Source organism: Ovis canadensis, chromosome 14 (genome assembly GCF_042477335.2).
Source record: "Ovis canadensis isolate MfBH-ARS-UI-01 breed Bighorn chromosome 14, ARS-UI_OviCan_v2, whole genome shotgun sequence".
NCBI classification, from domain to species: Eukaryota; Metazoa; Chordata; class Mammalia; order Artiodactyla; family Bovidae; genus Ovis; species Ovis canadensis.
Window position 1 is genome coordinate 49663316 of NC_091258.1, and position 23618 is coordinate 49686933.

A 23618-nucleotide genomic window follows, 5' to 3' on the forward strand; every position below is an offset into this window, starting at 1 on the left:
TCCATAACATTACAGTAAAAAATAACATTGAAGTTATATTAAAAGGGGTGGGGGGGTGGCTAGTGGATCTAGTGGATGCTAGTGGATCTCTCAAATTGGAGAAACACTGGAATATTTTGCTTCCTTAAGTATATCCCAGTGTCACATCTAACAATGTGAGAGTTGAAAATAAAGAAGCTTACTGGATCTTAAAGCTTGGTTTGGAGGGAGACCACGACTAGCTACCACCACATCAAGTGGAGACCAAGGTCTCACCTTCTTACTAGTTTAATTTGGGGTTAACTGTTAGAAAAACAGCAGTACCAAACCCCTAAACATGTAGTAATAGGTAATAAAGCCGTACAAAGTTTCCAAATTTTAACTACAAGATGAATTTTTAAACTTTAACATTTGCTTTGTCAAAAGAAATGGACAAAAGGGAATTCTTTTGTCCTCAGAGGTGTGGTATATGAAGAAGTGAGACAGATTAAGAAGAACTTCCACATGTCTGTATGGCACAGCTTCTAAGGATTAGAACATTCAATACAGTTTGACATTAGTTTCTTAACACAAACAGCAGGTTTTACCAAAGCTTGTTCAGCATTTTGCTATCTCTGTTTTTTCAGCTGCAATTAAACAGCTACTTAAATTTGAGAGAAGCAAGACTTTAATGAATGCTACAAGTTATGGACAATAATTAGTTTTCATTTTAAAAAAAGATTACAGAAAACACTTTACTGAAATTATTTTTTTGCTAAAAAGACAGTCTTTAAGGATCTGAGAGACAGCAAGCACAACACAGTACAAAAGGAGAAGGGAATGTTGAATTCCAGTGCAAGACACTAACACAGCACAATTAGGGAACCAGGCGGAAGCAACCATTTCACAAAGAATGGAATTAGGCATTTATACTTAATCAGGATTTTTTTAAGCTTTAAAAGTCCAGCATAAGGAAGGGAATTGGGAAGAGTGGATGGGGACAGGGGCTAAGCTTATCTACAATCACCATTTTACCAAAAAACACACTGGTTCAACCACGTGAGAAGTGGAGGTTAAACCTGCCTACGGAGGCCAGCAAATAGAGCAAATGCCAAGGCAGTCACGTTTCTAGGTGTCGATGTCACAATTGGCTGAACAATGTTTAAAGGGACACTGATTCCACCAGGACTGGTCTCTCATCAACCTGGGCTCACGACAGTTGAAGTTCCTTTGCATTTGCATCAGAAGGCCAAAGCTTTACCTGGAAGAAGTTCACTCCAAATAATGCTCATGTTGCTGGTTTTAACAGGTCATGGAGTCAAAAGTGGCTCCTAATAGACTCCACCATTTCCTAGGAGAAGGTTCTACTGATTACCAGGGATTTAAATTCAAGCAAACCACTAAAGAAGGGAAATACTAATGGTATTCTGGCACTGTACAAGCTATGTGCCTGTCATCTCTGCCAAGGACATGGGGTGGACTTGGCTTTGTTTCTCAGCTCCATGATCTCCAACTGTGATGAAGTGGAACTGGGACCTCCCCCACATGAGAGGAGGATGCCCAAAATTCTCATCCCAGCCCAGCTTCTGAAAGAAACAGCAGACTACCAGGGGCTATTATTAGGAACCATGCTCCTGTGAATTCTGTGGAAATGAAAGCCTGTTTCAGTTCATGCCAAGTCTTTTCATGGTCCGCCAGCGATCCTTAATCATCACAGCTGTTCGGTTAACAAATGGGTAGTTTTTAGAAATGGCAGCCCAGTTTCCTTCTCCATACTTCTGCACTCCAGCCTTGACCCACTCACTTTCCTCTACAGTCCACTTCTGCAAGGAGAAAAGAGAGAAGCAAAGGATTTATCAACACCTGTTCTCTCCACTTACATTTTCATTCAGTGAAGAGGTCTAGGAGAATAATCTGAACCCAAAGGAAGGATTTATACTCTTTAAACATGATACAGATTATAAATTAACACCATGGATTTGAACATTTACTAATTCTCAGTGTCTTACTGTTTCGTCCTCAACTAATAATCATTTCTGCATTCAGAACTTTAAACATGCATTGTTCATGGTTGGGCAACCATGATTTCTGACCTAGATTTTTCTTCCAGAGAGTAATTATTACTTTAGTTTGGATTATCTGAAAACTACGAATAAAATTTTTTACCAGGTGCATGGGTAGTCTATGTCTGTGAAATGTGGGTACCTATTTTACCTCTCTTCTACCCCTACAACCAGAAAACATTAGAAAAGACAGGTTAAAACAATTACCTGCTTTTTTGTTGTATTGGTTGCACTCTCTTCATCTGGTGCTGCTGGAAAACATTAAAAGCAGACTCACGTCAGAGCTCCCCTTTCTCAGCACAACCCACAAGATAAAGACACACAACATCCCCAAAGGGAAAACTTGATTCAGATTTTACAAACTTTGAGAGAATAAAGGATATCACTAAAGGATAATTTGTTTTTGTCCTTTGCTTGAAAGATAGCAATCACTTCAGTCCATGAGAATCTGTACAAAGCAAATACTTCACAAACAGGCATTCAGTAAACAGTCAGGATTTCAGGCTCTTTAGTAAAACCAATATCATTTTCTAAACTTAACTGAGGAACTGTGGTATTTAAAATCCTAATATATATATTAATATATCTATATACTCCTAATATACACATAATATATATGTGTGAATATGCAATATATGCATGTATTTGTGTATATACATAGACCTATGAGTGTGTGTGTGTATATATATATAATTTGTTAACTCATTGTTAACCACTGCTTTGAAATAACCCAGTTTATTATTTTTTAATTTTCAAAATATCAGATGTCAGTAAAATTTGGCTCAATTCCTCAAACAAAAAGAACGGGGTAATAATTATTGCTTCCCACTCCAATAGACCATGTGAGATCAATTCAGATTCTACCTTTTCATCATTATGGATATAGGTCAGGCTTCATAAAACAAGGACCAAGATAATTTTTTAAAGGATCAGAGGGCTACAGGAGGGTATACAAGTGTAATGGACATGCCATCTCAAGCCAACAAGAGCCAGTTAAAAAGCTGCGTAAGGCAAAGTTGCATAAACGTGGAACCTGCTGCAGGGTCTGCCTTAGCAGACATTGCTGTCCCAGGAATGCTTCCTAAAGAATGAGGGAGGGTGACACAGAAGAAGGGGTACTTACAGGAGCAGATTATTTAAATTATGAAGTATTTCCTACTATATATAGTAGAAGCAGATTTCTGAAACAGATCTGGACTGCATCAGAAGTGGATGTTTTCTAGAACTTTGATATCCTGTTTTTAAACATATTTAATGCCACTTTTATTCATCATTATTTCTCCCATCTTCTGTGTAATCTTGATTTTGCCAACTATGTTTTTGCCAACAAAAGGTAATTCTTAAGGACAAAACCTTTGAGACCGGCAAAAGATTACTGGTTGCTGCTGTGTTACAAAAGTCTTCAGCATCTGCAAGACTAAGGTTTAGCATGTAGATGTTTTCATTAGAGTGCAAAGTATGTGGTGGCCGGGGGATCCTAATGCAAATGCTATGAAGCTTAGCATTCATTAAGGGAAAGTAACATTTCTCATCTTGGAAAAAAACATTTATTATACAGAAACTGGTAAGAGACTATTTAGTTAAATAAGAAATGTAGGGAATGACCACTTCTTCCTTTTCTAATTAAAATACTTTGGGAAGAATATCAACTACCATTAAATATAGGATTTATTAAACCAAACCAGGAATTTTAACTGTAAAATGTTGCTTTGATAGTCTCCATTCTTTAATGGGAAAAGACATAAAACTGATTGCTCATGAATCACTATGTGGAGCTTTTAAACTTTTTTCTGTTTTGGAGACAAGCAGTTTCTGGAACATTGTTGACAGTAGCATGCATCTGTACTTCAGCAAGTGTCAAGGAGAGAGACCAGTGAGAACCTTCTGGCTTACCCTGAACTTGAAACAGTTCATCCTCTTCCACCCAAGTCTCTTTTTCTTCAACCCCGTTAGAGCTGTTCCACTTGGCTTTGGGTACTCTGAGGTAAAATCAATGAGAGGACAAGGTGTAAAACAAAATCATCCCAAACTCAGCACTGAATACATCACCATCCCCTTTCAACAACCTGTTCATTTTCCTGGGCCTTTTAGTTTGGTTGGTTTGGACTCAAAGATTTCAGTGTTATTCTAACCTAGAAGCTGCAAATTCCTTCCCCTCTGTCATAGAGATGCTCTGTTCCTATCCCTGGAGTGTTCTCCTTTTCCTCCCCATTCCTCAAGCCCAAGCCCACGGTCCAGTACTTTTCACCAGTATCACACTAGCCTCTTAATTGGAATCTCTCTCCTCCAGCTCATTCTCCTTCCAAAGCCTCCAGAACAGTCATCCTAAACTTACAGATCCCTCCTCTATTCAGTGATGCTTCTCACTGTGTAAACAGTTAAGACTAAATGGCCGTATAGGGGAGCCAAGATCATCCAGTCTGGCCCATCAATTTCTCATCAGTTCCTCCTCTCTCTACCAACATCAGAGCCACACCACCCACACACCCACTCAAACAGGACAGCCTCGCCCTCTTTCCTCCTGTGAGCTCTGCTTTCCTGCCTCTGTTTACTGTTCTTTCTGCTTGGGATTCCCTTCCCTGCCAAGTGAAGTCTTTCAAGGCCATCATTCTCAATGAAGACTGCCCAACACATACAAAAATCCCTTGCTCCTCTGCTGCCATTGTACTACACAACCATTTCACGACATACCTGTAACTGTAAGCACCTTGACATCAGAAACCATTATCCTCATTGTCTACCCCAAACAATTTGCACCGTAACACATACCCTAACAGAAGCTGGAGAGGTATTAACTAACCTAACAATTGGATTATCAAAGAGCCATAAAGGAATTATACTATCAAAGATTACAATAGTAAGCAAACAAGAATCCTCCCTGTGAACATGAAATTTTTAGTACCTAGTTGGAACCAAAAACAGTTCCAAAACTAAAAAGTAATCCAAAATCCAAGTTGCTAAATAAGTGAAAATTATATTCAGCCTTACCGAACACAGCACAGATTATAACATGAGAATTGTAACATCCTTTACAAAACAAACATGGAAAGTATCTGAACTAAGTTTTGAAGAATTTTTATAGATCAGAATCACCTGAAAAGCCTGACAAGCGAGCACAGATAAACTGCGGTCTTCTTCCCCACTAAGAAATTCTGTTGCAGAGCCTGTCTGGGTATTTTTCAAATGAGCAATGAAAGCAGTTTGCTTAATAAATGCATATACTTGAAAAAATTTCATAAGTTTTCTATACAGTTACTTAACAAGTAACTGAGACAAATAGTGGACTGTCTTCTTTATTTTTAAATTAGATCATAACCTCCAAAAGGATATTTCTAAGAATAACTGATTTGAGACAAAGTAAAAATTACATGAGGTTTATCTATCTCAGGATGTTAGCTATGTTAAGTACTACTCGTAAATAAAAGTCAGGATCAGAGTTTAAGTTTTTCATCAATTTATCCAAGTCCTGGGATAAAACTGGTTTTGACCTCTAGGTCCGTCACTTTCACCTAAGTGGCTGGTCAGTCTTCCTGTAGACTCTTTGCAGATCACTTTGTTAACTTTCTGTGCCTCCTCTGAACTCAGCATTTATTACATGTATAAATATTTCAGTATTTCCTAACTTCTCATGTTGTAGAAGGGGCTCAGACCTGGTTCTCATCTTGACTGCTAGCTGGCTGTGCAGACTCCTGGCTCACTGCACTCCTAAGTGGTGAAGTTAGAACAACTTACTGGTCTCAGAGGGTTGGCAGACTATAGCCTGTGGCTGCTGGTTTTTGTACAGCCCTTGAACTAAGAATGGTTTTATATTTTTCAAAGAGTGGTAAAAAAACAAAATAATATGCAACAGACACAAGTGGCCCACAAAGGCTAAAATGTTTCCTTTCTTACCCTTTTATAGAAGTTTTGCTGGTGTCCCCTTAAATTCCAAGAACCAAGAACTGTTACTTTGTTTGGTTAATAAAATACCTTAAGCACTAGTTCTGTGCCATGTGCCATGAGGGATATGAAAGCCTAGTAGTCGTGGCCCCATCAAGATGACAGATGCCAAGCTTGCCTTCCACGCCTCCAATTCCACTGGCTCAGCCTCCCCTTGGTCCTGACTGCTCACCAGGCAGCAGGCTCCACCACCCTCCTCTCCTTTCCCTCAATGTCGGTACAAAAGCTGTCAGTGATGTCTGCTCAGAAGCTTTCAGATTAGGTGTATTAGATTTATCTGGGGCACAGTTAGCAAAGCAGATTAGAGAGCTCTCCCCGTCCCTTCTCATTCAGTAGTCAGGAACGCAGCACTGCAGGTAACTGATGTGAAGCCCCGCTTGAGAACCTCTCCCTGATAGAACGTAAAAGGAGCCAAAATCTGGCCCATCTACCTTCCAGACCTTTCTCCCTTCATCCTCTGTGCACTGTATTCTCCTGCCATACAGACTGCATGACAGTTTCCGGAGCATACCAGGCTTTCTTGAGCTGTAAGAGGTTCCCACTGCCCAGAAGCCCACAGCTCCCAATATGCTGGATGACTTACTACTCATTCTCCAAGGCTAGCCCCTCTGCAAGGCTGCCCACCCACAACTGCTGCCCAGGCCAGCTCTTCTTCCCTGCAGCTCCCAGGGCACCTCACCTAAGCTTCTTCTGGAGCCAGAGTCAGGGAATCCCTTTTTTCTGTAAAGTGCATATAGTATCTTAAGCTTTGAAGGCCTTACTGTCTTTGTTGCAACTACTCAACTCAAGGTAGCAGCCACAGACAATACGTAATTCATAAGTGTGGCTGTTCCAATAAAACTTTATTTACAAAAACAGGCAACAGGTGTACTTAGCCAAGAGGCCATAATTTGCCAACCTCTGCTTTAGAGTACCCATCATATCTCATACCCTTGACAGATCCTTCCATTTATAAAGCCACTGTAATCATATCTTTCCAGTTTCATCTGTTCATGGGAGCAACACCTATACTTCATAGAACTGCTGTGAGAGGCAGAGATCAGGTATCAAATGAGAATAATTGTGTGTTATTCAGCTTGCCCAGCCAATGACTGACTGACTTCCAAATGCAGATAGTGGTATATAGTGCAGAACTGTGCCCAAGTATAAATCACTTATCCGATGCCACAGCCCCACACAGTACCTAGCACAAGCATGCTGGGGCATAGGTCCCCAAACAACTACAACAGAGTGCAGAAGTAGAGATGGCAGTGCCCTTAGGAGATCAGTGAGGTCGTCACTTACAGCAGGGTGACCAGGGGAAATTTATGGAGGTGAGGCAGCTTGGTGTACATGGTGTATCGACATGGGTTTTTGTGTCAAGACTAACTAGGATTTAAAAATCCCAAAGCCCAATTTTGCCACTTTATAGCTCTATGACTTCAGGTAAGTTAGTACATTTCTGAACCTTCCTCACTGATAAAATGGGGCTAAATAAATCACTCAAGAGTGAGTGTAGATATTAAGATAATTGAAAGTGCTTGGCCCACAAAAAGTATTTAGTTAACATCGCTTCTCTTCCCTTTGAAAGACAGATGGGATTCTGACAAGCGATGGAGGAATGATAGTCCAAACGTGGGGAATGAGAGGCAGCAAGAGGAGCACAGTGACAGAAACAGGGTTAGGGGAGCAAGCAACCAGTCAGCCTAAAGGAAAGATCCACAAGAGGGCACAAAGGTAGCAAAACCGAAAGCCAGGTTGGGGTCATGAAGTGGAGCGAAATGAAAGCACTCTAACCACTGCCCCACAGAGCCTAGCAGAATGTGAGAGAATAGTATTTACTGAATTTGCCAAGTTTCAAATGTCCATTGAACGTGCAAAACTATAAATATTCATAAATCTCTTTTAAGGATCAGAGTATAATGTGGCCCGATTCAAACAAACTTCTTGTAAGAAGACTACTATTTAGTAGTCAAGGCACTCAGCAGTTCGCTAAAAGTGGAAGCAGTGGTGAGTAGGAGGCTCTGACACCCTTCCACTCCCACCTAGTGCAATGCCTGGAAGCCCAGCACAGGGCTTCAGAACTGGCAGAATGGCTATGATGTCCCTCCCCACCCTGAGTCACACTCTAACAGTCTGAGCAAGCCTTGGTGGTAAATAACGTAGCTGAAAGTTACTTCATTCACGGAAGCAATACCAGGCCTAACCAGGACCACCAACCAGCCCCCAAACTTCTACAAAGAAGGTCTTCATACTTGGGATTCTTCTCCCCAGGGAGGGGTTGGTTGAGGACAGTGGGCTTGGATGGTGATGCCGGTGTGACCTCCTGGGAAGAGTCGAGGCCTGAGCTCGGCTCAGTACTCTGGCTGTCCTCCTCCAAAACCAGTCTGCTTATTGTCATGCGCTTGGTCTTGGGCTGCAGTTCAGAGCCACCCTCACCCTCAGCGGGGACAGAACTTTCATTATCATCTTTTCTTGTTCTCTTGTTTTTGAGGGCTGGTGATGGCGGGCACACTTTATTAGGAAAGACCATATCCTTCTGGTCCAGTTTTGAGAAGGCTGCCTCAGAATCTTGTGCACTGGACAGAGTCTTGAAAGCTGCTTTCAGAGTCCTAATCCCAATGGTGGTTGGTGTGCTCTGTAGCTGCCTACAAACAACACAAACACAAAAATCAGTTTCACCACCGCTGAGGCCCATCCAAGCAGCCACAACTTTTTCAAACTGTGAAGCTTCACATTATAGACTCAAGTTGAGAACTCTTCATTTAAAAAAAGAGAAAGTGTGTGATACAGCCTTTATTTACAAGAACTTCCATTTATAAGTGTTAAGCAGAGGTTTTAAATATGATACGTAAACTGAATTATGGCGCTTAAACTTCAAGAGAACCTAAAAGGAACTAGGGCCAATGATACTCCCTCCAGAGACCTCTTCAGCGGGTGTGCTAATCCATTACTCTGCATGGACTAAAGCGATGCTCTCCTTTAATCCAAGAGCTCTGCAGAATGTCTAACAGCTACAAGTCCATCTGGGTGACCAACTGATAATCCAGCAATCTCACCTTCAAGTCTAAACTCTTCTTCCAGCTGTCCCAGTCCAACCCTCATGTGAGACTAGTTAAAGAGTGGTCTCAATTCTGCCGTTTCTCCTACAATACACTTATAAATGGGATCTTGAGAATTCTCCGTGAGAGGCGTGCCAGTCTTGGAACAATGAGAAACTGCCTTTTCAAAACAAAGTTCATCGAGCATTTGGAATAGCTAGTATGTTTTAAGTAAACACTGTAAGGAGAAGGCAAACTGGCAGCCTGCATGCCAGTCCTAGCTGGGAGATGTGTCTTGTCTAACCTCTTCTTCTTTCCCCTTAATTGGGCTAACCACCAACATTCAAAAATTGGGAAATCTCAAAAAATATTTTTTGCAACAATCACACAAAGCTGGAAAGCATGCTTTCTTTGGGTTGTGCTCTCCACTGTATTATCCTGGATCCACTTTGCTCCTTTACATCTCCTACAGGCCCCTCAAAGAGATCTCTGCTTTGTTAACTGGTCTCAGGAATCTGGTTCACAAGTCTGAACACGGTATTAAGAGATAACATATCAACAGGGAAGTACTGAGGCAAAGACAGAGAAACAGAAGGAAAGAGCCTTTGAGGAATAAATAGCCAGTCGGGAACTTCTGCCAAAGACCTAACATCCTGTTTTCAATATTCACATTTTCCCAGGGTGTGCTCTGTGAAACCCACAGTGCCTTCCTTGAGTAGCCCAGTAACATGTTAGGAGGTCAAATCACCGGGAATAACTGACTGACTCTGCTCTAAGATGATGACTATGCTTCCGCTGTGTTTCATTCCAGCATCACAAAAGTGCATCCCTCTTACCTGGCAGGTTCTCTGAGTGGCTTTTCCACAGGCTCTGGTGCTGGCTGAGGTTGTGGTTCTTTCACTGTGGCTGAGGCGGAGGACTCAGATTTCAAAGCCTTTCTGGCCATCTGAGAAAGGAAAAATATCATCAAGAAGAGGAAGTCACAGAATTTCATTAACTCTCTGCTTTTACCATGAACATCAAGCACGTTTCACTTACAAACCCAATTTAGGCATAGACTACACGAGGACATAAAAAGGGAGAGAACTTAAAGAATTGTCTCAAATTTCTTTCTTCTTTCCTTCCCCACACAATGGCTCATAGTTTTCTATACTAAAGGAGAACTCAACCTGAGTGGTGCTAAAAGGATCTTGATGTTGCAAGAATTCCAAACAGTTATTTTGGACAACAAACTAAGTGATTTTACTTTGTGTCTCCTCTTCTATCCTTTCAATCTCACCCCTAATCTAGTTTCTGAATCCTACATAGACCTTTGGGGTCACATGCAAAAGCCAGACTTTTGGTTTTCTTTAAAACTTAGGATGACCAATGTTTCCAAGCCCCACCGTGAGGAGGTAGGGCTCTGCGTCATCCAGGTGACTCTCCAGGAAGCGCAGCATCTTCTGCTGGAAGGTCTCATAGGAGAAGTTCTGGATCACAGGGTGGGCCAGGTTCTTTTCACGGATAATGTTTAGGAGGTCATTTCTCAGCTTCTACACAAAGGACCAATAGTTGAAACATGAGAAAGGAAAACTCCAGTAAAGATTTCAGTGATGAGTTAAGACAACACTATCAGAACTTTCTCAGTGCTGTCAATGAATAGCACTGGGGGGAAAGCAAGCCTACCACCGTGTGCTGCTGCTGCTGCTAAGTCGCTTCAGTCGTGTCCGACTCTGTGCGACCCCATAGACGGCAGCCCACCAGGCTCCCCCGTCCCTGGGATTCCCCAGGCAAGAACACTGGAGTGGGTTGCCATTTCCTTCTCCAATGCATGAAAGTGAAGAAAGTGAAGTCGCTCAGTCATGTCTGACTCTTAGCGACCCCATGGACTACAGCCCACCAGGCTCCTCCGTCCATGGGATTTTCCAGGCAAGAGTTCTGGAGTGGGGGGCCATTGCTTTCTCCACCACAGTGTAGAACAGGTCAAAAATTACTAACCAGTCACGGTTGGTTACTATATAGCTATACAAAAGGAAAAAAAAAAGATGAAGATCTTAGGATCTAAAGTATCTTTCTACTTTTACATATAAAGATTTTTAAACTTTCAAAAAAGAAAACCAAAACAGATGAAAAGCTCCCTATGTACTAATATAAAAAGATCTCCAAGATACATTAAGTGAAAATAGCAATTTAATGGTGAAGTTAGTGTGTAGAATATGCTCACATATGTATACGGGAAGACCAGGAAGACTGGATATATGTGTATGTCTGTACATACACACATGCACACTTATTTGCCTGCATATGCACAGAATCTCTTAAGGACCAAAAAGCATTGGTTCCCTCTAAGGAGAGGAATGAGATAGCCAAGTCAGAGATGAGAGAATTTTCACTAAGCTATTTTGTTATATTTATGAATGTTGTATTATATACATATATATTAACTGTTCAAAAATAAAATTTATATTTATATATTAAAAAAAGAGCAGGGTACCAGCAGAGTTTTTGACACCAGAAAACAGAGGTGTTGAGTCCTCAGTAAGGCAGATTCTCAAGTCTGCAGGATCAGCATTTATGTAAATAAAGTCAGATGTGTTAGTACCGGTGCTGATCACTAGTTTTGTCACACACCTGGTAGAAATGGTCAAGTAAATGATTTCTATAAATTTTTCAAATTTTTGAAGAGCCTTCTAACAGTAAATTATCCTAGATATCAAAGACATGTTCAAGGTACTAAATATTAACATTCCTGACAGAGAACCCTTTCCCTATTTCCCCATAAAAAGCAATGAGGTGGACATAGGTAATGGAAGCAAAATTATATCAAATTTACCTGAGTTGTAGGGTCCTTGGACATATGTTTTTTCAAAATTTTTGAAGCCTTTTCAAATTCTTTGTTTTTGATACAAATAATGACTGCCTAAAAAAGGGGGAAAATTTTTTTTAACTGTTGTAATAATGAAGGATATAATCCGAATATCAAATATCAAAATAAGCTCTACTGAAAAGTAAAACTGAGTCTTATATACCCAAGAAATTTTCCACATTCTATCAAACTCCTGTATAAAAAACAATTATTTTTCAACCATATGAACAACTGTGTAAGGTACTACACAGTGTGTAACGTACTAGATTTTCAGTATTCAGTTCAGTTCAGTCGCTTAGTTGTGTCCGACTCTATGACCCCATAGACCACAGCACACCAGGCCTCCCTGTCCATCACCAACTCCCAGAGTCTACCCAAACCCATGTCCATTGAGTCAGTGATTCCATCCAACCATCTCATCCTCTGTTGTCCCCTTCTCCTCTTGTCCTCAATCTTTCCCAGCATCAGGGTCTTTTCAAATGAGTCAGCTCTTCACATCAGGTGGCCAAAGTATTGGAGTTTTAACATCTGTCCATCCAGTGAACACTCAGGACTGATCTTTAGAATATATTGGTTGGACCTCCTTGCAGCCCAAGGAACTCTTGAGAGTCGTCTCCAACACCACAGTTCAAAAGCATCAATTCTTCGGGGCTCAGATTTCTTTACAGTCCAACTCTCACATCCATACATGACCACTGGAAAAACCATAGCCTTGACTAGATGGACCTTTGTTGGCAAAGTAATGTCTCTGCTTTTTAATATGCTATCTATATTGGTCATAACTTTCCTTCCAAGGAGTAAGCATCTTTTTATTTCATGGCTGCAGTCACCATCTGCAGTGATTTTGGAGCTCCAAAAAATTAAGTCTGACACTGTTTCCACTGTTTCCCCATCTACTGCCATTAAGTGATGGGACCAGATGCCATGATCTTAGTTTTCTGAATGTTGAGCTTTAAGCCAACTTTTTCACTCTCCTTTTTCACTTTCATCAAGAGGCTCTTTAGTTCTTCACTTTCTGCCATAAAGGTGGTATCATCTGCATATCTGAGGTTATTGATTATTTCTCCCAGCAATCTTGATTGCAGCTTGTGCTTCCTCCAGCCCAGCGTTTCTCATGATGTACTCTGCATAGAAGTTAAAGAAGCAGGGTGACAATATACAGCCTTGACTTACTCCTTTTCCTATTTGGAACCAGTCTGTTGTTCCCTGTCCAGTTCTAACTGTTGCTTCCTGACCTGCATACAGATTTCTCAAGAGGCAGGTCAGGTAGTCTGGTATTCCCATCTCTTTCAGAATTTTCCACAGTTTATTGTGATCCACACAGTCAAAGGCTTTGGCATAGTCAATAGAGCAGAAGTAGATGTTTTTCTGGAACTCTCTTGCTTTTTCGATGATCCAGCAAATGTTGGCAATTTGATATCTGGTTCCTCTGCCTTTTCTAAAACCAGCTTGAACATCTGGAAGTTCACGTATTGCTGAAGCCTGGCTTGGAGAATTTTGAGCATTACTTTACTAGCGTGTGAGATGAGTGCAATTATGCGGTAGTTTGAGCATTCTTTGGCATTGACTGTCTTTGGGATTGGAATGAAAACTGACCTTTTCCAGTCCTGTGGCCACTGTTGAGTTTTCCAAATTTACTGGCATATTGAGGGCAGCACTTTCACAGCATCATGTTTTAGGATCTGAACTAGCTCAACTGGAATTCCATCACCTCCACTAATTCAGTATTACATTGGAATAAAAAAAGACAGCTGATACAGCAGAATCTGATCTACTGGATTACAGACCATTTACTCAATCTGAATAGGGCCTCCTATGGAAAGGCAAAATGGACAGCAGACCCCTGGAACAGTTGGTTTTGTTCTTTTGGGATGCACAAGTTTGATGTAATGGGGGAATGAGAGGAGGATATACTGGGGGGTGGTGTGGGGGGAGGGACTTGCTGGTGAGTTCCACTAGTGGAACTCAGGCCAATTCTGTAGGAGAAACAGCACAGCCTTTCATACTATAAACCCCAGGGGGCTAACTCCACAAGCAGCAAAGAAAACAGGACAAAGTTCCACGTAGAATGAGAAGGTCTCCTCAGCCACAGAGGAAAAGGAGAGTCCTTCAGTCAAGAAACCTATGTTCTATGTTCCGAGAGCACACACACAGTGGACAAATAACAGTGATTGAAAATTAAAAAGGATATTTAAAAACGTATGTGCACATTTTTTTTTAAATGAGGAAAGCCAGGAAAAAACTGGTACCACCTGGAGTTATCTAATAGGATAAAGTAGCTAATTTAAATACAGTGTCAAAAAAATAAATAGTGTCAAAGAAACATACCTCACACACAAAAAAAAAGGGAAGGAAAACTGGTCCCAGATATTTTCAGTTCTTCACAGGGAAGAGTTTAAGGAGATATGTACATACCAAAGGAAAAATGACTAGCAAGGGAATTCAGAAAATACAAATTTCCGGTGCTTCTGTCCTCAACAGGCTGAGCACAACCATATAGGGCAAAGGAAACTGGTGTCACATGCTTCTGAATAGCAGTTACAACACTAAGTTCCTGCTGCCAGGGAGGGGATGAAGTAAGTCTTTTCATTTTAATCAGACCATCATATTCACTTTTACATTATTATCAGCAGAAAAACTATACTAAGACTATACTTACTTTCTTGAAGAATACAAAGGTTTTACCTTTTATAAATCATTGAGGTCCTATTATGTCTTAACTCTTTTTGGTCATTCTGTTCTAACACGTGTCAGCTCCTGCGGCCACCACAATGATGCCAGAGAGCCACGGATCCAGTAAACCTCCCTTGTGCTGCACTCTGTAGTTAACCTCCTCCCCACCCCAACCCCTCATCTTTTCACCGTTCCATCTCTTCAGAATGTCATATAAATGGCATTATATAAATGGAGTCACTCAGCTTAATTTTTAAAGGATATAGCCTTGAGTCTGGCTTCTTCCCCTTAGTGTAATGCCCTTGAGACCTGTGTCTTTCCCTTGTAATAATGTCTTTCCCTATAATAATGCCCTTGAGATACCTTTCTGCATCCCCATCAGCAATGTATGAAGATTCCAGTTGCTCCATATTCACACTCACACGTATTACTGTTAGAGGAGTTTTAAAGTTTAGCCATTCTAATAGGTATGTGCCAGAATTTCCCCACTGACTAAACGGTGAGCCTCTTTTAATGTTATTTGCCAACAGTATATTCTCTTGAGTTGTTTTCTTTGGGGTGTTTGTTTTCTTGTTCATTTTGAAAGGTCTTTAGATATCTTGGATACAAATTCTTTGTCAGATATGTGATTTGCAAATATTTTCTCCCACTCTATACCTTGTCTTTTCATTCTCTGAACAGTGTTTTTCTCAAGTTTCAATTTTGATGAAGGTCTACTTCATGCTCTTATGGAGCATGCTTTTAGTGTCTTATCTAGAAGCTTTTTACCTTAAGTCCAAGACATAGTTGGGTTTTTTTTTTAATGTTTTCTTCTAAAAGTTTTATTGCTTAACATTTAGATTATGATCCACTTTGAATCAAATTTTTGTATGAGTTTTAGGTCAAGGTTCATTTATTTTTGCATATGGACATCCAGTTGTTTTAATTTCCATTTATTGAAGACTATCCTTTTTCCACTAAAATACCTTCACATTAAAAAAGTATATATTTATTTGGCTGCATCAGGTCTTAGCTGTGGCATGCAGGATCTTTCAGTTGCAGAATGTGGGATCCACTTCTCTGACCAGGGATGGAACCCAGGCCCCCTGCATTGGGAGCTCAGAGTCCCAGCCACTGGACCACCAGGGAAGTTGACCTTCACATTTTTTTGTTAAAAATTGATCAGTCACGTTTGTATGGGTCTGTTTCTGGACTCGATCTTCTGTTCCACTCATCTATCTATAGTCATGAATACTGTAGCTTTATAGTAATTCTTAACATTGGGTGTGAGTCCTCTAGCTTTGTTCTTCTTTTACAGAACTGTCGTGATTTTAGTGTTTTTGTTTTTTTTTAACCTTACCATGTGTCTTCTAGAATCAGTCTGTATCTAACAGAAAATCCTGCAGAGGCTGTGATTAGAATTATAGTAAATCCATAGATCTGTTGGAGAGAATTGACATCTTAACTATATTATTAGGTCTTCTAATGCACAAACAGGGTATTTCTTTCCATTTACTATGTTGTGATTTCTTCATTAGCATTTTGCAATTTTTCCACATACAGATCCTACTTTTTTTTGTTTTGTTTTTGGCTGGCTGGGTCTTCGTTGCTGTGCATGGGCTTTCTTTGGCTGTCGTGAGCGGGGACTGCCGTCTGGTTGCAGTGTTCAGGCTTCTCCTTGCGGTGGCTTCTCTGGTTGCAGAACATGGGCTCTAGGGCGTGCAGGCTTCAGCAGTTGTGGCACGTGGGTTTAGTTGGCATGCGGCATGTGGGATCTTCCTGGACCCAGATCAAACCATGTCTCCTGCATTGGCAGGCAGATTCTTAACCAATGAACACAAGGGAAGTCCCACCTACATGTTTTATTATTAGATTTATACCTAAGTATTTTTCTTCTTTGGAACTATTATAAATGATACTGTTTTGATAATTTCATTTCACTGCTAGCATTTCACTGATTTTGTGTGTTGATCGTATATCCTGCAGTCTGCCTATTTATTATATAGCTTTTTTATATATTCCATGGAATTTTCTATATGGATAGCCATGTGATCTGAAAAAAGGGACAGTTTTATTCCTTCTTTTCCAATCTGTTATTTTTCTTGACTTCACTGCACTGGCTAGGACTTCTAGTATGATGTAGAATGTAAGTGAGAACAGACAGCTTTCCCTCATTTTGGATCTTAGGGTCAAAGCATTCTGTTCTTCACCATTAACTATGATGTTCCCTGTAGGTTTTTTGTAGATGCCTTTTGTCAGGTTGAGTAAGTTTCCTTCTGTTCCTAGTTTGGTCTGTGTTTGTACCATGAACTAACGTTGAATCTTGTCAAACACTTTTTCTGCTTCAATTGGTATGACCATATGATTCTTTCTTTGGACCAGCAGGGTAAAGTACATTCATTGATTTTCAAATATTGAACCAGCCTTGCATTCCTGGGCTTTAGTTTCCCATTCTGCCACATACTAACTGTATCTGCATCCAGGACTAAGCATCAGAATAGACAAAAAAAGTGGAATCCATTTCAAGTTCTGGGAATTACAGCTCCACTGCTAAAGAAAAAAGGTTCTTTTCGTTTGGTTTTAGGTGCCTGCCCTCCTGCCACTGTAATCATTACTATGTCACTGCTGCCACCGTGTAATACTGCCTGGGTGCTAGGATAGAGAAGGAGGGAAAAAGGAAGAAAAAACCCCCTGAGATTTCTTCCACCCTCTCTGACCCTTAGCCAATCCCCTTTCCTGCTCTTAAGACCAGAGAGAGCCTCTCTTGGAGTTATTTCTGTTCACACCTAGAATGTACTTCCAGGTTTCAGAATCCTTCAAGTCCAGGCCTGGTGATACTAGAAAGGGGAAAAATGGTTATCTACCCATCAGCAGTTTGGTAGACCTTCATACTCTGGTCTTCTCCATTTGCTTACTGCCCTTTACATTTCTGTGTTCTCAGATAGCTGCTCCATTCATTCTGTCCAAGATTTATACTTGCATTAAGAAAGAGAAGAGTATGCTTATCTATCTTCCCTAGAACTGGAATACAGGTCCAACTGTGTTTAAATTGTGAAACAAGAAAGGAAATGTGAATGCTTTCAAAATCTAAATTGAAAGCCTACTTTCAAAGTTTGTACTATGAGCTTTTAAAAAACTATGCATTAATTTGATTCCCAGGAAGTTTTTGTTTGCTGTTTTTTTTTACGATATGAAACTTTGCTTTTTGAAAACTTGGAAGTTGTCAGAGATAAGGATAATTTCTTCTCTTATGTATCTGTTAAGGTTCTTACCATGTAAGCAACAGCAATGGTCTCTGGCTAACTTAAACAAAAGCAAAATTCCAAGCACAGATTTTCAGTATAGCTGAGATAGGTTTATGTTGGAGGAAATGCCAGAAAGGACCTAAGAAGAAAAAGCCAAACTTGCAGAAGTGAAAGGCTAAAGAAGCAAACTCAGAAAGAAATCTGGATGTTAAGGAAGCACAAATGCTGAAAAAGCCTTGGCAAAGCTTTCTGTTTCAAGAAATTAAAATTTTAAGACAGTGTGAGATGCACCAGTCCCTCAAATGGGGTAAGTTCCCCCACAAAGAAAATCAAGGTGCTATTACCAAAGATGCACAGCAAAAGCAACACATAAACGCTTCCCCAAGGACATGCCATGTATGTTATTCTCCCATGTTCACAAAAACCTGAGGCCTCTTTCAGTTATAAAAAGAAAACCAACACAGTCTCAATATCATCATCAACTTACAGAAGCAGTTCTCAAACTTTTGGTCTCAGGATTCTTTATACTGTTAAATGTTAATGAGGACACCCAAAGAACTTTTGTCTACATGGGTTATACCCATTGATATTTACTATTAGAAATATAAAACATAAAAATTCAAGATATTTATTCATTCATTGAAAAATAACAATAAACTTATTACAGGTTAATATAAATAACATATCTTTATGAAAATACTTATTTTCTAAGACAAAAGTTTAATGAGAAGGGTGGCACTGTTTTACATTTTTGCAAATCTCCTTAATATCTGGCTTAATAGAAGAAAGATGGTATTCTGCTTCTGTATTCATTCTGTTGTGGTATGTTGTTTTGGTTGAAGGATTTTAAAAAATTCCAGCCTTGCACAAAGTTGAAAAAGGGAGGATTATTTTAAGAGCTCTTTTAGAAAATGTGGATTTTTTTCTTTGACTCTGCACCAAACTTTGGCAAGTGAACTTTTCATCATTATTATATTAAAATGTGATAGTCTAGCTTGCACTTTTAATAGATCTATTACCCTTGAATGATTTTGCAATACAATTCATTGGTCATTTGGAAGATGCTGGTTTACTGAGCTATGATCTTCCATGTGTTTGATACATTCATTAAAAATATTTTCAAAATCACAGTTTTAATATTACTATCAATCATCTCAGAATTAAGTATTAGAAAGATAGCCAGCATATGAATGTAGGTTTTCCAAAATTCTAATTTTCACCTGAAAAGCTTGAATTTTATCTCTGGCAACACATGCTACCAATTGTTTTCATTGACATGACAAGTTCACTCTGCTCTCTCAAGAAAATGACTACCAGATTACCACATCCAAAAAACCAAAATTTTTAAAAAACGGTGTTCCATTATAAAAGCAGCTAGGTCAGCATGCAGCCCAATCACACAAGTACTTTTCCTGAAGAAAACCATCATGTTTTGGTATGCAATAGAAATGCTACAGGAAATTTCCTATTTTGTCATGAAATATTGAAAAAACATTTTGTTCAAAGCTTAATAAAATTATAATTTTTACTGCTTCATCAGACATTCTTAGGTATATTAATAAAATTAATTAGGCTTAATAAAATTAATTTTTACTGCTTCATCAAAGACATTAACTGAAACTGGCTTTTTTTTTTTAAACTATAAGCATGTGCCAGTGAAGAATACAATGACTACTAATACATTTTATTATTGCTTTGGTCATGCTGTGACACCAGAAATGTTACCCATCACTGCTTTTGCATCATCAGTGTAAATGTCAGTGCACTGAAAACCTCAATTAACATTTTGGCATTATTATGAAGATAGTTTTGAACCCTGAAAGGGTCCCAAAGACCTGCAAAGATCCCTGGACCATGCATGGAGAAGTTCAAACTTAACAAATAACTTATTTGATAAACTTTAAAAAATAAACTTAATAAACTTTAAGATAAATTGCAGTGATACTTTACAAAGCTTAAAAATGCAACAAAAAGCCTCACTGAGCATAGGCATTTCAAAATATTTTCCTAAAGATGACCATTAACAGATTCTATGACTAAATAAGAAATTAAATAAATAAATAAATAAATTGAGACAAGTGATACATCATCATTTAATAACTTGGATATTACTATGGTAGCCAGCCTCTAAGATGGCTCCCAGTGATCCCCACCTCTTGCATAGTCCCATTCCATACACTAATCCAGCTGGTTAGATCTATGTTAACAAGAGCATATGGCAGAAGTGGTAAATCACTTCTGAGATTAGTTTTAAAAGACTACAGCTTTCTCTTCTCTTCCATCACTACTGCTCTAGGAGAAGCAAGCTACTATGCTCTAAGCAGCCCTAAGGAGAGACAAGGACCTGAAGTCTTCAAGCCAACAGCCAGCAAGAAAGTGAGTCCTGCTAACAACCAATGGAGTGAGCACAAAAGCGGACTCATCAGCCCCAGCTGAGTCAAAACTCAGATAGCTGTAACCGTGGCGGGCAGCTTGACTATAATCTCATGAGAGACCTCCAGTTAGAAGCACAGCTAAATCACTACCAGATTCCTGACCCTTGGAAACTGAGAGACAGTATTTATTGTTTTAACCTCCTAAAGTTTTGGCTTACTTTGTTACACAGCAGTAAGAGTAATACAGTAAGGAGAGATCTGGCACCTGGTGGAAAATGAAAAAGCAGAAGGGAGTCAACATAAGAAAATGGTTGACTGTTTTAAGGGAATCTAGATTTTGCTAACAAATTTTTCCTAAAGAAGCCTCCAAACGAGATCTATGAACTTAAATAATAAACATGCAGCTGAAGATGAAAGCCCACAGGCTCTTCCAGAAGACAGAACTATAACCCTTGGGTTCTGAAAGAGTTGCATTTCTTAATCAGCTGGCCACTTAAGAGTAGTTACCTGAATTACCCTGAACTAGCACCGTTTCTTCCCATTCAAAAGATCCTTAAGCTATTTTCCAAGTAGGCATGGATTTCTCCTCCTTTGCTAATGTCTTTTCTGGCATTTTATCTCCGACACAAACCTGACTCACTGATACTAAAAATCTATTCTTGTAATCATTCCTCCTTGGAATGGGAATTTTCTCAGCATTCTTTGCAAGACCAAACGTAGATCCTGCCCCAAGGTCCTTAACTGAATAAATAAAATATCGGCATCCCACACAGTTTTTTAACTTTTTTTTTAACATGGTGTCTGAGTACCCAGCACACAGCCAAGGGTCCAAAAGTCTTTGCTAAGCAAGGTTTTATCTCCTACCTCTCTGCTCTTGAGATCTCATCCTTTTAGGAGGTGCTCTTATCTTTTCTTACCAATTTCCTTACTTTCACCACCAAGACAATGCTGAGCTATTGTTGTTCAGTCCCCATCTCTGCATCTGCTTCCACAGCCCCAGCCTTAGTTATTGGAGAAGAAAAAACTTTTTCTGACTGGTTTCCATGGCCACTTCAGTGTTTTAAATATAAATAAGTTCCACTACTTAAAAGCTACCTGAACCATGACATAGTTCCAATCCCAAATTCCTAGACACTCTACAAGCATTTTTCTTGTCAAGAACGCTGCCTGCGTCAGCCTCCTACCATTACTATTTTTCTAACTGGATGATTATCTCAGCATCTCTGATTCTGTCTGCTCAAAAGGAATGTTCCCTAAGCCTCTCAGTAATTGCATGAAAGAGCACAATGCAGTCCCACATTTTCCAAGGCACCAGCTCTTCTCCTCAGTCTATAATAAACAAGGGTGACCAAATCCTAAGCCAGTTACTTTTAGCACTTTCAACATGCTGCTCTGAATGGCACAACCTCCCAAATGCCATTCTTCAATGCCAGCCCACTTCCTGTGTACTGTGGCCCCTCCTGTCAGGGCCACAAGGAAGAGTTACAAAAATCACAACAGCTGAGCACTCGCCTCAACAGTCCCTTCCAAGACTGGGCTAGGAAGAAGGGTCACCTGATGAAGTAACACCTATGTGTGTGAGTTAATGTGTTCTCAGTATGCTCACTTGCTCTCTCTCCATCCCTGTCTGTCCTCCACCCCACACAGGAAAGATAAGCACTGATTCCTCAAAGAACTCTGATCTTTGTTAAAAGAAGAAAGAAATTAAAAATAGAGCCTTACAGCCTCCTTGACCAGTTTTCTACTGGATTCGATCACTGCCTCTGTCAGTGTAAATTCCGTTTTAATCATCTCCAGCACATTGATAGCAGATTCCAGTGGTGTGAGCTCAGCTTCCATATCAAAGGAACAGTCTAGGACAAAAAGCACAGTTTTCACTTTAACCTATTTTCTAAAGAGCAGAATTATGTCTATATATATATATATATATATATGAAAAAATCCAAATATAGTAAGACTTGCATTTAATTTGTTGATATCCTGGCTACAGGCTTACAAACATGTTAAGGGTCCAAATTCAAATCCTTGAATTTCAAGTGACCTTCAGTAATTTTCAGGACAGGTAAAAAATTGTTTTTTTAACACATGCATATGCATCTTAAATATCAGAATCAGATACAAACAGTCAGAAACTATAGATCATTTTGCTAAACAGCTGTCAAGATCAATTTAGGAAAAGAAAAAAAAAGGTGCTCATACTTTAAAAACACTCTACTATGGAGGAAAAAATGTCCATCTTCACATAATTCAATTTAGATAGCAACAAAGTTGGGGCGAGCAAGAAACAGGTGGGAGGAAATAAACACAAAAAAGCAGCCAAGAGAATACTAAGTGGAGAAAAGTAGAGCCAGAGAATAAACTCGTCCTAGAAGGAAAAAGACCACCGTGACTGAAACAGAAGAGCCCACCTTAACCCGAATCCTTCAGGATGTAAGTTTGAAAACAATGTAACCCTAAATAAGTAAGCTAAGAGAAGAACATTAAAAAAAAATAGCCATACCTAAATTTTCCCCTTCTTCAATGCGCGACAGACACTGCATAACCCGCAGCAGCCGAGACACGGTATGCTCCTTCCCCAAGGGCCTGACAAGCAAAGCTGGGAAAGAAGACATCATTGACTCGGCGACCCCCAGCCGCGACACGTGGGGGCGGGGAGAGTGTGCACAGATCCGCTTCCCAGGAGCCCCCAGCCTCCTTCCCCAGGGCCGGCCCTCACCCTGCATGATGTCCCGGATCTGCCTGAAGTCCCCGTACCGGCTACCCCGAAAGGCCCGCAGCGCCTCGTGGAAGTAGAACTTGAGCACCCAGCGGTTGACCGCCTCCTCCAGCCGTGCCTCCCCCGCGCCGCGCTCTGCGGCGCCCCCAAGCCCGGGCGCGTGGCGCCCCCGCCGAGCCCGCCCGCCACTACGGGACGCCCGCCTGCCGCCCGCCCGCCCGCTGCTGTCGCTGCTCCCGCCTCCTCCCGCCATCGCGTGTGATCGCCGCGCGCCCTCCCCGCCCTCCCTGCCGGGACGCTTCCTCGACTGTGACGCCGCTGGGTCACGCACGACGCCCGGGCCGGAAGCGGAGCCCGCCGTCCCGGCTCCCGCGGCCATGATACGGACGGCGTTCCGAGCCGCCCGCGGGCTTCTGGGAGGGAAAGAACCGGAGGCTCCCAGCCTCCCTCTCGGACCCCGTAGATCCCAGTGTGCTGGCTGCAATGCCTGCTGGGAGTTGAAGTCTACGTTGCCATGACGGATACACTCCACGGTTTGCGGTTGGCAACTCCGAAATTACGGAACGTTAGAGACGCTATGTGTAAACTATTGCAAAATGCTTGCATCTTAGTAAGCATTTTTAAAATCGTGAAATGTAATGTGCAGGGAGGAAACTTTATTCTAAAGTTTACGTTTTAACAAGTAAAGCAAAAGGCCAGTGTTAACCCATCAGGGATCAAGAAATAGAATATGGTCGGCACCCCAGAAATCTCTAAACACGTAAGACATATAATCTTAAAAAATTTTTTCTTTTCTTTTTAAAAA

General features: G+C 40.6%; 2 protein-coding genes across 4 annotated transcripts in view; one reads left to right on the forward strand and one right to left on the reverse strand.

Moving 5' to 3' along the window:
• NIP7 (nucleolar pre-rRNA processing protein NIP7) overlaps positions 1–23618 on the forward strand; it is a 64982-nt gene that overhangs the window by 10324 nt on the left and 31040 nt on the right. Inside the window, exon 5 of one of the 2 annotated variants that reach the window (XM_069550230.1) lies at positions 20019–20865. The exons of the other annotated variant lie outside the window; for it this stretch is intronic. Within the exon in view, the coding sequence (XP_069406331.1) occupies positions 20019–20042 (24 nt within the window). The 3' untranslated portion in view covers positions 20043–20865. Of the gene's footprint in view, positions 1–20018; positions 20866–23618 lie in introns of those variants that run through there. 2 annotated transcript variants of the gene reach the window in all.
• Positions 189–23401, reverse strand: TERF2 (telomeric repeat binding factor 2). 2 transcript variants are annotated; one of them, XM_069550221.1, is made up of 10 exons: positions 22814–23401; positions 22598–22693; positions 21820–21950; positions 11793–11879; positions 10366–10512; positions 9817–9926; positions 8195–8587; positions 3915–4000; positions 2229–2269; positions 189–1781 (listed from the first exon to the last, which is right to left on the reverse strand). In XM_069550221.1, exons 1-10 carry the CDS (start codon positions 23190–23192, stop codon positions 1623–1625), a joined length of 1629 nt encoding a protein of 542 aa, XP_069406322.1. In that variant the 5' UTR covers positions 23193–23401; the 3' UTR covers positions 189–1622. The 2 variants fall into 2 exon arrangements, with proteins under 2 accessions (XP_069406322.1, XP_069406321.1); XM_069550220.1 differs by having other exon boundaries at positions 2229–2272.

What these genes read in the sequence shown, in the direction of transcription:
- TERF2 (XM_069550220.1), bottom strand. Translation starts at nt 23,192, where the DNA reads ATGGCCGCGGGAGCCGGGACGGCGGGCTCCGCTTCCGGCCCGGGCGTC. An exon ending in GATCCGGGACATCATGCAGG is followed by an intron (nt 22,694 to 22,813) that starts GTGAGGGCCGGC and finishes CTTCTTTCCCAG; the next exon opens with CTTTGCTTGTCAGGCCCTTG. An exon ending in CCAAGGACCCTACAACTCAG is followed by an intron (nt 10,513 to 11,792) that starts GTAAATTTGATA and finishes TCCTTTGTGTAG; the next exon opens with AAGCTGAGAAATGACCTCCT.